Below are 16,617 nucleotides of genomic sequence, written 5' to 3' on the forward strand. Positions count from 1 at the left end.
AACCGTTCAGACTGCGAGCGTTAATCTGAGACAATAGCGAAGAAAATCTCCTGTCAAGTCACATCGCCAACACATTGTCGGAATTCTGGAGAATGTGTATTAGAGCTCAGCAGAAGAGACAGGTGAGCTTTGACAACAATCACCCGGGAGAAACGATTCGCAATGGTTTGACATTTAGAAATTATAGGATAGATTAATGCTCGCAATTATAGGATAGGTTGCAAATTTAAGGGCTCGTGCACTTGTGGGCAACATCAACACACATTAAAGCAACCGCCGCTTCAACATGCAGGGCAGATATCATCTGTATGATACCTGCCTGCTTTGAATTGGATATCATTATTGTGAATAAAGCTGCCTTTTATTACCTACTTCACTATGGGTGTCCTTCCCTAAAACTCCCTTGAGGAGCTTTTGCTTGCAGAACCTTGGTCTTGGAATTCTACATCTAACCGTGTTAAGGAAGATCTGTTGCTGCATCTGCGGAGGAGGGATCCACCATTCCTGTAACCGGATCAGCTTTACTTTCCCTCTGGATTGAAGATCCATAAGCTTTATATGCACACTGCGTTTATGTGTCTTACTTCTGGTGAGTGCGTTTTCCTGTTCTGAATCCACATCTGACACTGGATACGTTTATATGACATAGACTTTTAGTGGACTACTTTTTTGTCATTTTGTCATTATTTTCAGCGCTGCACTATTTTTATGTTACTGCTTTTAAGTGTTATTGGTTGCTTAGAGTGCCTAGCCGCTTTCAGGATTAGCGCTCACTGCTGTTTCTTCTTATTCACAACGTGTGAACAGGACTGTAAGGTAACCATTTTATTTTGTGACTGGCATTCAGAGTGCTTTCAAAAGGTGTCAAATGCCACATTTGGAAGCAGGTGTAAACGAGCCCTACGGAAAAAAACATCCACAGTAAATCTCTTCAGAACATACCTTCTCAACGCAGTCATCAAAAAAGGCCAGACTGGCATCTTTATCACTAACAAATGAGCACTCTTCAATGAAGCGGATAAACATCTGAGTTTTAGTCATCATATTGTAAAATTTGTGGTGAGATCGATCACGGCTCTTTAAGAAACCTTAAAACGAGAAAAGAAACATTTATTTACTTTCTGCTGTTGTAAGGCCTTAGTCACATGGGCATACTGCAGTGTACACCTGTGTGAGGTCTGTGCTTACCTGCATGGGGATGCACAGGTGTTCTGTGCATCCTGTTCAATTCATGTCAACTGGGACGCAGCATCTGTAGGGACACAGCGGCTGTTCCCAATTTGACAGCCATGCAGGTTCATGGCTCTGAATGTACACAGTTTGCAAAGTGAAGCAAAAAGAAAAGAGCGCACCAACCTTGCGCATTACCTCAGTAATTCAGTGATTTTATTAACCACTTCCAGTCTGGACACTTTCACCCCTTCCCGTCCAGGCCAATTTCAGCTTTCAGCGCTCTCACACTTTGAATGACAATTGCGCAGTCATGCAACACTGTACCCATATGAATTTTTTAGCATTTTTTTGAGACAGATAAAGCTTTATTTTGGTGGTATTTATTCACCACTGGGATTTTTATTTTTTTTTGCTATATAAATGAAAAAGTCCAAAAGTTTGAAAAAAAGTGTTTATCGTATAAAATTTTGCAAATAAATAATATTTCATCATAAATCTTGGCCAAAATTTATTCAGTTATCTTTTTAGTAAAAAAATAAAATAACCCAAATTAGTTTATAACCAAAAATTATTTTTTTTAAATTTTTTTACATTTTTATTTAATTTTTTTTCATATTATTTATGTGTTTTTTTTACATACTGTCACCCTAGCAGTACAGTGTCACCATAGTGACACTGTACTACTTGTGGGGGGTGATGAAGATTTTTTTTTTTTCTTTTACACCGATTGCTTTTACACCCATAAAGGCTGTAAAAGCAATCATTTCTCCTTTCTCTCTGGCTGCATTCTTGCAGCCATTGAGAAATACTGTGAGAGCTGTGATTGGTCACAGCTTGTCACATGGTACAAGGCTGTTGTGAATAGCCTTGTACTGCAGAACGAAATGAAAACGAGAAGCGCACCAACCTTGCGCATTACCTCAATAACCAAAATTTATTAATTATAAAAATATACTCACAAACAGCGAATAAAATCAGGCATGTAAGTCCTCAAAGGGACTTGAAGACAGCGCGAATCCATCAAGGGGATGGATATTCAATACTCTGATGCGTTTCGAAGGGTGTCCCTTCTTCATCAGAGCTAACTGAACTGAGAGTGCTCACTCCTATATGTACCCAAGGACCGAAATTCGTCCCTCCCCTCCTTGGGTACATATAGGAGTGAGCACTCTCAGTTCAGTTAGCTCTGATGAAGAAGGGACACCCTTCGAAACGCGTCAGCTGTACTGAATATCCATCCCCTTGATGGGATTTGCGCTGTCTTCAAGTCCCTTTGAGGACTTACATGCCTGATTTTATTCGCTGTTTGTGAGTATATTTTTATAATTAATACATTTTGGTTATTGAGGTAATGCGCAAGGTTTGGTGCGCTTCTCGTTTTCATTTCGTTCTGCAGTATTGGTCGGGCTTCCCCAGCCTTGTTTGCAGCCGCACAACCCTACATGCATTGGTGGTCGATTTTTCTAGGTCTGGTTCCATCCATTCGCCACCTGTCTGGGTCCTAGAGTGCAGGAGATTTGTTTTTGATTTACTGTGAATAGCCCTGTACCATGTGACCTCTGTGATCATTCACAGATTTCACACGTAGTAAGCAATGATGTCAGAAGTGACATCTTGCTTACTACTCTGCATGTGATCACTGATTTGCCAATCAGTGATCACATGATCGGGACCTCGCACAGAGGTCCCGTCCGACGATCGGTGTTCCACTGTGTCCGGAGGACACAGCAGGTACCCGATCGCAGTGCTGCGCACTCCCAGGGTGCACGCACAGCTTGAAAATGCGGGTGCCGTTTAGGAACGGCAACCCACCCCTGGAGTGCCACCGTCCTGCCGTTTATAAACAGCGGCCGGACGGGAAGTGGTTAAATAAAATATATACACTCACAAACAAGGATGTAAAACAAGCATTACAGATCCTCAAAGGAACTGGGGAGTGTAGAGCCAATGTAAGTCATGTCACCAGGGTAGAGATCTGATGAAGGGTCTCCCTTCGAAACGCGTCAGCCTCACTTTGAAAGTCTACCCTGGTGACATGACTTACATTGGCTCTACACTCCCCAGTTCCTTTGAGGATCTGTAATACTTGTTTTACATCCATGTTTGTGAGTATATGTATTTTATTTAATAAAGAGGTCATTTCTTTTTGCTTCACTTCACAGTATCAGTCGGGCTTCCCCAGCCTTGTTGTAGACCTGCACATCTGTCAGGGACCATCGCGACACATGGGTCTACACATGCGTAGGCGTCTGTCAAGACGTGCAGGTAGCAGGGCACTAGGACCCAGGCGCACCCGTCGTCTTGACAGTACTAGGCAGGCACTGGGACCTAGGGGGTGCCTGTCAGGTGCAGGGCGGGCTACTTAAACCAGCCCTGCACAGACACTTGTTGCCGAATGGTCTTTTGTATCCTGTTGCCTGTGTTGTGAGTACTCTGATCTGGATTGTCTGACCTTGTTGCCTTCTCCTGTCCTGACCTCTTGGCTTGCCTGACTCTGCTCTGGATGTTCCCTTATAGATCTGATCTTTTGGTATTGACCCTGCGTGTGACCCGACTATCCTTTGCCTATCGTCTTGTACCTCACCGACCCGCTAGTTACCGACCCGGCTTGTTTGACTCTGACTTTGCTCATCCGTCCATCCATCCCTCAGGAATCCCTGGGCTCCCTCACATCAGACTCTTAACCCGCTGGAGCCCTTGGCAGACTCCTCTACCTCTGATAGAGATACCTAGCAGCTGCGACCTGGTCCCGGGACGCTCCAAGTCCATCCCCACCATCAGGGGCCCTGGTGAACAAGTGCTCCGGTACTTAGACTCCGCACTCTGGGGAGGCTCTATCAGGGGACTGATAGAGGTACTGTCAGGCGGTCCGTTACAACATCCTTCCATGCACTGGTGGAATTGTTTTGAGGTTCCTCGATTCCTCCACCTCTGGTTTGAGTCCGAGAGCATAGGAGGTGTTATCTGTACACAGTTTGCATCCAGGGCCCTGCACCCGCAAAGCTGACAAATGGTGTCCATACAGCCACCGCGTCCCAATTGACATGAATGGGACTGCCTGCCAGGGGATGCTCGGTACACCTGCGAGCAAACACGATCCTCACAAGGGTGTACACTGTAGTATGCCTAAACTGTTCAATATTTCACCCAATAACTTTCCATTCACTGTCCTCAGAACAAAGCACCAAAGTATCAATAAGATCATTTTGCATACCTTGCAGCTCAAAAAGAGAGCTGGCGTCTGTGGCTGTTTCCGACGGAGCCTGTGTGATTGGTCGCAGATAGACTCTGTACCCTTTTAAAATGGATGCCATGAAGCACAAAAAAGCTTCCTGAATCTCCATGTCCAGTTGATGCATTTTCTTCCCTGAACTGAAGTCACAGTCATTCATAGCAAGTTCCATCAGTGCATCTTCTCTAGGTCTTTGCTGTACTAAAAGGTAAAATGAAAACATGTTTATAGGGTTCAAGTTTTATATAAAATATAAAAAAAGTCATCAAAATATATACATACATACATAGAACACATTTTTTTCTTGTTCAATATTTTCATTATAGTAAAAAAAAAAAATAATAATAATACAAGAATATACATGCAGAGGTTGCACCAAAGAGGTAGTCAGAAGAAACAGAAATACTACAAATGGACTTTATAGGCACAAAGACTAGGTCCACGTATAAATAAAATCAATATTGCTTTATTTGACATTATGTCACAAATAGACCATAGAATAAAAACCTATTTGGTAATATCCCCATGTGACGGGAGGCACTTTGGGTGGGGGGCCCATGGAACCCAGCTTACTTGGGAGAGGTGGGGAGACCCCTGTCTCAGCTCCCCGTACCCCTCTTATGTGCAAGTCACCCTGTGCCTGTTAGGGGTACAGGGTGATCTGTCCTAATATTGTGTAGACATTTATTTAATTTATATCAGTACTTATATAGCGCCGTCAATTTACGCAGCGCTTTACATATATATTGTACATTCACATCAGTCCATAACCCTCAAGGGGGTACAATCTAAGGTCCCTAACTCACGTTCATATATACACATACTAGGGCGAATTTAGACAGGATCCAATTCACCCACCAGCATGTCTTTGGAGTGTGGCAGGAAACCGGAGTACCCGGAGGAAACCCACACAGGCACAGGGAGAACATGCAAACTCCAGGCAGGTGGTGCCATGGTTGGGATTCGAACCAACGACCCTAGTACTGCCAGGCGGAAGTGCTAACCATTTAGCCACTGTGCTGCCCACATGTCTAGGAGATAGGTGGGGTGGGGGTTGTGGATTGTTTGGTGTTGTGTGGCTGCATCCCATTGTTCTATTGTTTGTCTTGCTTGGGAGCAAGCTATTGTGGGACTTATGTGTATTAGCTTAGTGGAGGGGGGGGGTGTCTTCAGCAGCCCTCCCTCCTGATGGGACTGTCTGCTGGTGTGAAGTTTGAGTAGCTGTGTGTCTCTTGTTACTAAATGTAGATTACCCCGCCCTGTGTCATTATGCAGGGAGGGGGGACTGTCCCCTGAGTGTATATACCTTGTATCTGTGTTCAAATAAACTAGTCTACCTCTAGCTTACTTCAAATCTAGTGTCGTCTGGATCTTGGGGTAGCAATAGCCAGATTCACTGGTCTCGTGTTCCAGAGCCCGAGAAGCAGCTTCTTGATGGAGATACCCAGTCGTGGGTGTCTAGGGTCCGTTACACAGGGACGAATGTCCCAGAGCCCACCATGTACAGAAGGAGCACAACCCGTGATGAGGCATGGAAAAGACCACCAGGATGATCCTATGGGGGGGTGAGGGACATTCTGACACTGGAGAACTGGCCTGGCATGTTTCGCGCAACCAAAGAGGTATGTATAGGGTTTTTTGGTGTGCTGGTCGCAGTTCGGTGGACAGTTGGTTAGATGCAAAGAACAAAATAAAATATAACGGATGTGGGGGTAGGGGAAGCTACACAGTTGGGTGGAGAGGAGAAGGCATTAGGTAAAATAATATGTGTAGGAATATCGGTCAGAGGATTTAATTATATTGTTAACAAGCACAAGCCGGGTGATTGGAGGGGGGAGCGAGACTCCCAGTGTGTCCATAACTTTTGATGGGTGGACATTCTACCTTTATTGTTTTGAAAAACTGTCTTTCAAATTTGGTTTGGGTTAATCATGTTTTAGCTTTTTTTTTTTTTATGTTGAGTCAGGGACTTCCAACCCCGTTGGGTTTGCGGTAGGTTTTACATTTCTAAATTTGACAACTTTTTAAATATCTCACAATAGGGGGGATTTACTAACCCCCGGTTCACATCTATGCAGCCATGTGAGCCGTGTTTTGCACGGGCACGAGAGTCCATTCATTTGAATGGACTCCCTTGCCCCGTGACAGAAGTCTCTGCACAACTTTGGAAAACGCAGCCGAGGTTCCCAGTACGGTTGCGTTTTCCAGTGGGGGCGGCCTGTCATTAGAAGTAATTGCACCAGCCCGCGATTCTCTGTGCGGGTGGTGCAGCTGCACGGATTTTCGTGCGGATCCGCAGCGGCACCACCCACACAGATGTGAACCTAGGGTAACACTGGAGCAGTCAGAATCTGGTGCAGCTGTGCATGGGAGCCAATCAGCTTCTAACTTCAGCTTGTCCAATTAAGCTTTGACAATAAAATCTGGAAGCTGATTGGTTACAATGCAGAGCTGCCCCAGACTTTGCACGCTCCAGGTTTAGTAAATAGTACCGTATGTTTAGGTAAGTACTAGGTTGTCCTGAAATATCGTAGAACAAAAGTATCTACTCTACAGTAGTGGCTTGAGGACTGCAGAGCACAGGTGACTCCGTGCAACAAAAGTGGAGTGTGCCGAGCCGAGTAATACATACAAACCAATAATAAATCTTACTTAGACTAAAGGCGCATAGAAATCGGTTTCATTTTACGTTGACGTTGCTGGAGTCTGTGAAACACTGAAGTTAGCCAAGTGCTCCTTTAATATTCTGGCTCTAGAGAACTCTTAGAAATGTCTGTTTTGCTGGTACCTAACACCTGCCTGTATTTCCAAGTCTGACCCAAATTATTCAACCCTTTGCTTCAAAGGCTGCGGAGAAGAAGGAACTATGCTTTGCTCACACCCCAAAGCTCAAAGACTCTGGATTGGGTTTATTACCTAACCCCTTCACGCCTGAGGGTAAAACAAATCTAAATGCCTAAGCACAATTTTGCAACGTTGACATGTGTTAGTAAAACCGTACAGATCATCACAACTACTTTGTACATTGAGGTGGATTATACCGCGTTTTTTTCAGGACAAATTGGGCTTTCATTTGGTGGTAAATGGTAATGGATATCTCCTGATTTTTATTTTATTATCATTAGGAAAACTGGCCCAAAATAGTAAAAAAAAAAAATCATATTTTTTTTATTTAGCTGTGTGTTTCTTGTTACTACCATAACCTACCACCAAAAAACAACCCAAAATAAATTCTCCAGCTCTTGACGATCGCAGCGATACCATTTAAATGTGTATGTTATTTGTTGTTTGTGACCGTAGTACAGCCCAGAAACAATTGTGCGCATTTTGTTTTTGTCTTTTTTTTTTTTACCTAAAACACACTGACACCAATTTTTTTTAATCCTGGCCTTTGACCCTGACCATTTGACCTTGACCTTTGACCCAAATAATAACCCTGGCACTGAACTAGATCAAACCTTCATCTAGGCATTTTTTCTTTATTTTCCATTTTATTTTTTAATATTTATCTTTTTTTTTGTTTACAAACATTTTTTCTCTCTCTATGCCAGGAGTTCGAGAGATACAATGAATAATAGGATGTATATAATGATACAATGTATAATGGAATGTATAGAATGATACAATGTATAATAGGATGTATATAATGATACAATGTATAATAGGATGTATATAATGATACAATGTATAATGGAATGTATATAAAGATACAATGTATAATAGGATGTATAAAATGATACAATGTATAATGGAATGTAGATAATGATACAATGTATAATAGGATGTATATAATGATACAATGTATAATGGAATGTATGTAATGATACAATGTATAATAGGATGTATATAATGATACAATGTATAATAGAATATATAATGATACAATGTATAATAGGATGTATATAATGATACAATGTAAAATAGGATGTATACAATGTATAATAGGATGTATATAATGATACAATGTATAATGGATTGTATATAATGATACAGTGTATAATAGAATGCATATAATGATACAATGTATAATAGGATGTATATAATGATACAATGTATAATAGGATGTATATGATGATACAATGTATAATGGAATGTATATAATGATACAATGTATAATAGGATGTATATAATGATACAATGTATAATAGGATGTATGTAATGATACAATGTATAATGGAATGTATGTAATGATACAATGTATAATAGGATGTATGTAATGATACAATGTATAATGGAATGTATGTAATGAAACAATGTATAATAGAATGTATGTAATGATACAATGCATAATAGGATGTATGTAATGATACAATGTATAATAGGATGTATATAATGATACAATGCATAATAGGATGTATGTAATGATACAATGTATAATAGGATGTATATAATGATACAATGTATAATAGAATGTATATAATGATACAATGTATAATAGGATGTATGTAACGATACAATGTATCTCTCTTCTCCATTCATAGAGAGAGAAAAAACACAAGGGGCAGGGCTGCACAGTGACTGATCATTTTGATAGCCAATCAGAAACATGTCGTCTTGGTAACCCTACATATGCTCCCAGCTGAAGCCAGTGCCGGACACTGCCTTTGCTTGCCATGGTGACACCACCCAGGACGCTGGTACGCTGACACCACGTGATTTGAATTTCAAGGGAAATATTAATGCGCAGCTCCACCCAAAAGGGGAAGTTCTGCCTTAAGGCTTTGTCCCCTGCTCCCTATTAAGGATTGGCACCTTTGGGGAGCAGGTACCCGAATTTGACATGCACCCGCTCCCACTTCCGGTCCGATCGCCTAGGCCATCAGAAGCTGAGGTTTTCCTTCCTTCTTCCCTCCCTCCTTGTAGTCTTCTGGGACACGTGTCAGGTCCCAGAAGACTATGGGGCCATTCACAAAGCGCAGTGCTTCTCGCGCATGTGCAGTGGGTGCCCAGCTGTAAAGCTGCAAGCTGTCACAGCCGGGTGACCACACTGAAGATGCCGGCGCCAGGGAGAGAAGATGGCTGGTGAAACCAGCCGTGGTGAGGACACCGCTGGACCGAAGGACAAGTAAGTGGCTGTATTTTAAAAGTCAGCAGCTACAGTTTTTGGAGCTGCTGACTTTTTATTTTTTCAGGTGGAACTCTGCTTTAACACAAAAATTCTTATTCCTGATATGTGCCCTCTATACCATGTACTTGTGTGAAAAAGACACATCCCTCTCTTCCCCTGCACAGCCATTCATGGGGAAGATCAGTGTGCTGCTGTTTCTCCTCCTCCAGCTCTCTAAGCTTCTTATGCAGCTGAGAACAGAGGTTGTAAGATCACTTACAATAAAATGGGAAAAAAAAGTTTTTAAAATGTTAAATTTTACATAAACACAAAACTTTTGCTTAGAATTTCTATTTTCAACTGAATGGGTTGTTTGACAAGGTGAGGGTTCACATATACTTTAATATAAACATTCTTAAACTGTAAACTATGAAAACAGCCTACTGAAGCCCTCTTGAAGAAACACATTACAAAAAACAAAATCACATTTATATGTTCCGTGCCACCAAACAAACCATTGTCCAATAATAGAAATCACTTACATTAAGTTATCAAGCGCTTTAAACATGGCTAAATGGCATAATATTCTGCTCAGGAAATACTTTGCATCCTCTGAATGAGTGCAAAGCTTTCTCTGACTGGATGAGGTGTAGAACGTGATGTCACTGCCACGCCACTTCACCTTGTTCAATCAGAGAACACTCGCCTCTCCACCTCGCCCAATCAGAGAACACTTTGCATTCATCCAGAAAATGCAAAGCATTCTATGAATGGTTCCCTGTGCCAAACGGGCCAACCTCCTGTGGTCACAATGCAGAAGGACAGCCAGTTGGCGCAGGACCCACAAAGCAAGTGGAAATCATTGGAGTAGCGGTGTAGTAGCAGTGTCTACTTAAAGTGTTACTAAACCCAGGACCCTGCATTCACTATATCCACTCTCCCCGGACCCCGCATTCACTATATCCGCTCTCCCCGGACCCCGCATTCACTATATCCGCTCTCCCCGGACCCTGCATTCACTATATCCGCTCTCCCCGGACCCCGCATTCACTATATCTGGTCTCCCCGGACCCTGCATTCACTATATCCGGTCTCCCCGGACCCTGCATTCACTATATCTGGTCTCCCCGGACCCTGCATTCACTATATCTGGTCTCCCCGGACCCGGCATTCACTATATCCGCTCTCCCCGGACCCTGCATTCACTATATATGGTCTCCCCGGACCCCGCATTCACTATATCCGGTCGCCCCGGACCCCGCATTCACTATAGCCGGTCTCCCCGGACTCCGCATTCACTATATCCGGTCTCCCCGGACCCCGCATTCACTATATCCGCTCTCCCCGGACCCCGCATTCACTATATCCGCTCTCCCCGGACCCTGCATTCACTGTGTCCGCTCTCCCCGAACTGTGCATTCACTATATCTGCTCTCCCCGGACCCCGCATTCACTATATCCGCTCTCCCCGGACCCTGCATTCACTATATCCGCTCTCCCCGGACCCTGCATTCACTATATCCGCTCTCCCCAAACTGTGCATTCACTATATCTGCTCTCCCCGGACCCTGCATTCACTATATCTGTCTCCCCGGACCCGGCATTCACTATATCTGGTCTCCCCGGACCCCGCATTCACTAAATCTGGTCTCCCCGGACCCCGCATTCACTATATCTGGTCCACACAGTACACAGATATGTAATTATTTTAGTAAATATAAACTGCTAAATACCTTTTATCATCAGCAGTATATAGCAGTATTGTGACTTCTATCAGTGTCCAGCTGAGCAATGGGTAATCTTGTAGGAGGAGTTTTCATTCTGCTCTGACTGTCCTATGAGGCTGCATAACCCCTGACCCTCTGTCTGGACAGTGCTGATTGGTCCTCTGCTGATCACATGCACCCTCCCAAAGAAAAAAAAAACCCTCTCTAGCAATACACACCAAATTGAGCATAAGCAGAGTGACTCCTAAAGCTCTGTACTATCAACAGATGGAATGGGGACAGTAGAAGAAGGGGACGATCTGAGAAGAAAGGATCAAACAGTCTTTTTACACAATGCAGAGGTTTAACCCATTCTATTCCACAGTGAGTATAACAAGCATGCTTTGCTGCATATACAGACTGATTTTACTGTTGCGGATTTAGTAACACAATAAGTTATTTCTGGCTTGCAGGGGCATTGGCCAGGTATGGTACACACACTGTAACATTGGTCCAAGCTGGGCCAATGAAACTAAGTATAAAATATCCATACCTGGAATTCCTCTTTAAATCTGAAAAGGGTGGTCTATGAAAAAATAATTGCAAAAATGTTATGGCTATTAAAAAGAAAGAGGAAGCAATCAAAATAAGACTCAGAAGCCTATACATTACATATGATAAAATATGAGCCATTGTAATATCTGCATGGCCTGCATGGTGTTTGTAATAAAATACAGCGAGCAGCAAGAATGCACAATCTAAAAGTATGAAAGCGACTTACACTCCGCCAATTGTCGATACAGATTGCTGAGCGTATTCAGGAGATTCTTGCAGGCTTTCTTGGGCAGGATCTTCCAGCTGACATTCCTTTTGCCATCACTTCTGCCATATTGGAAAGATTACAGTGACATTTAGTTCGGTAACTTGGTGAGCGCAAGAAAACAATAAAAAACTGGAAATGTGCAAAAAACAACGCACACACCCAATGTTCAGCACTAATTGCACAAAAGTCTTATCTGCTAAAACTGTCCACAAAGAGACCCATCCCACATGGAAGAAAAATACACCTGAAATATATATTAAAAATATTCTTCCCAAATATATTGCCATATTTTTGAAATACTACAATTTTGGCCGTATTCAATATATTTCAAAATCTCTCTCTTTCTATATATATATATTCTCTCTATATTTATCGCTCGCTCTCTCTCCATATATATATATCCCTATCTATATATATATATATATATATATATATATATATACATATACATATACATATACATACACACATATATATATCCCTCATATATATATATATACACACACACATATATATATATTTTCTCTCTCTCTATATCTCTATCTCCCTCCCTCTCTCTCTATATACAAAAACTCTCTCCATATATATATGTATATATATATATATATATATATATATATATATATATATATATCTATATATCTATATATATATATATATATATCTATATATATATATATATATCTATATATATATATATATATATATATCTATATATATCTATATCTATATCTATATATCTATATATATATATATATATATATATATATATCTCTATACACTGCATACTGAAATGCATTATTACAAAATATATGAAAAATATTTTTAAAAAATGCATTTCTAATATACAATATGTTTAACAATAAAAATCTAAATTTTTGGCACGCATTTACAAATATATGTAAACAAATATAAAAATATGTTAAAATGACTTTTTTATATGTTAAAACAAATCTTAAGAATATATTTAAAAAAATATATATTTTTAAAAATTATTACATTTTATTAATTTATTCATTTTAGTAAAAATTATTTTTTTCATAGACCACTCTTTTCAGGTTTAAAGAGGATTTCCAGGTATTTATATTTTATACATAGTTACATTGAACCAGCTTGGACCAATGTTACAGTGTATGTACCGTACCTGGCCAATGCCCCTGCAAGCCAGAAATAACTTAAAGTGTTACTACTTTTACTTTTAAAAGTATATATATTTTTAAAATATATTTTTCAGTTTTTTTTAACATATAAAAAAGCTATTTTTACATATATTTGTAAATGCATTCCAAAAATGTAGATTTGTATTTTTAAAAACATACAGTATATTTGCAATGTATTTTTAATATATTTTGTAATAAAAACATATTTCAACATGCAATATATATATATATATAATATATTATGAAATATATTGAATATGGCCTAAATTGTAGTATTTCAAATATATGGCAATATATTTGGGAAGAATATTTTTAAAATATATTTCAAATATACTTTTCTTCCATATGGGATGGTACAGGGGAGAATCATCCTGTAGCTCCTAGATAGATCTGGAATGGATCCAGTCTATGGGCATGTAAAAAGGCAGAAAGGCAGGGTGTGTGGATCAGTAAAAAGTACCACAATATTCCAAAAAAACACCTATTATTATTATTATACAGTATTTATAAAGCGCCAATAGTTCGCTCAGTGCTTACATAGCCCACTTACATAGAGTAAAACTGTGATGGGCATGAAGTGCAGAGGGAAAAACCATGTGGATGTACCCAAGAATGGAATCGGAGCTTCAACCAGTAAGCCTCTGTGGTATGAGAGCCGGTCCCACCACAAAGTCCACCCTTCTGCGGCAGCACATGTGTTAGGCAGTTGTAAAGGGGTTAAAGCGGAACTAAACCCCTGTTTTTTTACGCAAACTGCTGGACAGGACAATTCGGTTGGTTGCAGGCTGGTTGGTAAGATGAGCTGGAAATTTTTCTTTGCTGTTGTTTCACATGCATCGCCCTTCCATGTGCTCCTTGCTTTGAAGGCCAGTTATAGCTTGGGACAGTTGATGTTTGTTTGTACCGTCGGAAATTTGGTGAGGGGGCACACTGGACACCTTCGCTGCCATTTTGCAATGTGCTTGGTGTCAAGTGCGCCCGTGCCTTTAAGGAGAGTTGGGCTCCCTCCAGGCATACCTGCCCTCAATTTATCCATTATTATATTTTTGCTTCTACTATGGAGGCTCTCAAAATTGATAGTTAGGACTGCAGATATACTAGGGTGCTATGAAGTGGCTCTGCAGCTTACGTACAGTTGTGTTCAAAATAATAGCAGTGTGTTGAAAAAAGTGAATAAAGCTGAAAATCCTTCTAATAGCTTTTATTTCCATCCACACAAATGCATTCGGAACATGACACATTCTATTCCAAATCACAACATGAAGAAAAATACATCAAATTTGTGTTCCTCTAAAAAATTTTTAAGAAAAGTGAATATTAGACGGGTCAAAAAAATCGCAGTGTTTGTATTCTTCTTTACAAACTCAAACATTCACTATATAAACTGAGAAATGTTTGAAGATTTTGCTTTCCTTTGAATGACTTCATGAATATTTGGTTGTAGTCGCACTGTTTCTGAGAACTGCTGTACATCTGTGTTGCATGGAATCACCCAACTTCTGGCCCCTGTGATCAGGTATTCCAGCCCAGGATGATTGGACCACATTCCACAGTTCTTCTCTATTTCTTGGTTTTGCCTCAGAAACGGCATTTTTGATGTCACCCCACAAGTTTTCTATTGGATGAAGATCCGGGGATTGGGCTGGCCACTCCATAACGTCCATCTTGTTGGTCTGGAACCAAGATGTTGCACGTTTACTGGTGTGTTTGGGGTCGTTGTCTTGTTGGAACACCCATTTCAAGGGCATTTCCTCTTCAGCATAAGGCAGCATTACCTCTTCAAGTATTCTGATGTCTTCAAACTGATCCATGATCCCTGGTATGTGATAAATAGGCCCAACACCGTAGTATGAGAAACATCCCCATATCATGATGCTTGCACCACCATGCTTCACTGTCTTCACAGTGTACTGTGGCTGGAATTCAGTGTTTGGGGGTCGTCTGACAAACTGTCTCCGCCCACTAGACCCAAAAAGAACAATCTTACTTTCATCAGTCCACAAAATGTTGCGCCATTTCTCTTTAGGCCAGTCAATGTGCTCTTTGGCAAATTGTAACCTCTTCAGCACACGTCTTTTTCCCAACAGTGGGACTTTGCGGGGGCTTCTTGCAGATAGCTTGGCTTCACATAGGCGTCTTCTAATTGTAACAGTCCTCACAGGGAACGTCACACCTTCTTTCATCTTCCTGGAGCTGATTGTTGGCTGAGTCCACGCCATTTTGGCTATTCTTTTATCCATTCCAATGGTAGTTTTTCGCTTTCTTCCACGTCTTTCAGGTTTTGGTTGCCATTTTAAAGCATTTGCGATCATTTTAGCTGAGCAGCCGATCATTTTCTGCACTTCTTTATATGTTTTCCTTTCTCCAATCAACTTTTTAACCAAGGTACGCTGTTCTTCTGAACAATGTCTGGAACGACCCATTTTCCTCAGAATTTCAGAGAGAAATGCACTGTAACCAGCATGTCCAACATTTGCTGCCTTCCTTCCTTAAATAAGGGCAATAATTGCCACCTGTTTTTCAAAGAATGAATGACCTCACTAATAGAACTCCACACTGCTATTATTTTGAACACGCCCCTTTCAATGAGTGATTCAATGACACAGAATCAGCAGCATGCATGTCATGACTGTTGGGTCTGTTGGATTTCTATTACTCTACTACACCTGATAGGAAATTATTTGCCATGTAGAAATATCATTTTTACCAAAAACAGCGATTGATCCGGTTAGTGATGTCTGACTGCTAGTATTTTGAACACAACAGTATGTATTTGCAAATGTGTGCAAACTAAACCCCTGTCTTGAACGTGAACTGTTAGTCAGGACAATTTGGTTGGTTGCAGGCTGGTTGGTAAGTTGAGCTGGGATTTTTTCTTTGTTGTTGTTTGACACCAACAACCCGGTTACATCAAACCCGACTTTGAAATTGTGCGATTTACAGTAAAGTCGTACGATTTCAAAGTCGGGTGACATGCCGATTTCAGGTGTTATATGCAAGACATCTGACACATAACATAAATTATAATATCAAAAGTAATACAATATTGGACAGCACAGCGGCTAAATGGTTAGCACTTCCTCCTGGCAGTACTAGGGGTCGTTGGTTCGAATCCCAGCCACGTCACCACCTGCCTGGAGTTTGCATGTTCTCCCTGTGCCTGCGTGGGTTTCCTCCGGGTACTCCGGTTTCCAGCCAACCTCCAAAGACATGCTGGTAGTTGAATCGGATTCGGTCTAAATTGGCCCTAGTATATGAATGTGAGTTAGGAACCTTAGATTGTACGCCCCCTGAGGGTTAGGGACTGATGTGAATGTACGATATATATGTAAAGCGCGGCATAAACTGACGGCACTATATAAGTACCTGAAATAAATAAATCGCACCAAAAGTACTGCATGTTCTACTTTAGTAAACGGTGCGCATCCGACTGTCGGAACCACACCGATATGACCGCTCTAATTGCGGACAATAGG

At 41.0% G+C, this 16,617-nt stretch overlaps 1 protein-coding gene across 1 annotated transcript in view; it reads right to left on the reverse strand.

Moving 5' to 3' along the window:
• Positions 1 to 942: 942 nt before the first annotated feature.
• LOC149432273 (C-myc promoter-binding protein-like) overlaps positions 943 to 16,617 on the reverse strand; it is a gene marked incomplete at both ends in the record, with an annotated part of 73,400 nt that continues 57,725 nt past the window's right edge. Inside the window, 3 exons of the mRNA XM_089665300.1 lie at positions 943 to 1,088; positions 4,388 to 4,606; positions 11,940 to 12,040. Of these exons, the coding sequence (XP_089521426.1) occupies positions 943 to 1,088; positions 4,388 to 4,606; positions 11,940 to 12,040 (466 nt within the window). The remainder of the gene's footprint in view (positions 1,089 to 4,387; positions 4,607 to 11,939; positions 12,041 to 16,617) is intronic.

This window comes from Staurois parvus, unplaced genomic scaffold (genome assembly GCF_062004578.1).
Source record: "Staurois parvus isolate SC_StPar_1 unplaced genomic scaffold, SC_StPar_1.0 ptg002176l, whole genome shotgun sequence".
NCBI lineage: Eukaryota > Metazoa > Chordata > Amphibia > Anura > Ranidae > Staurois > Staurois parvus.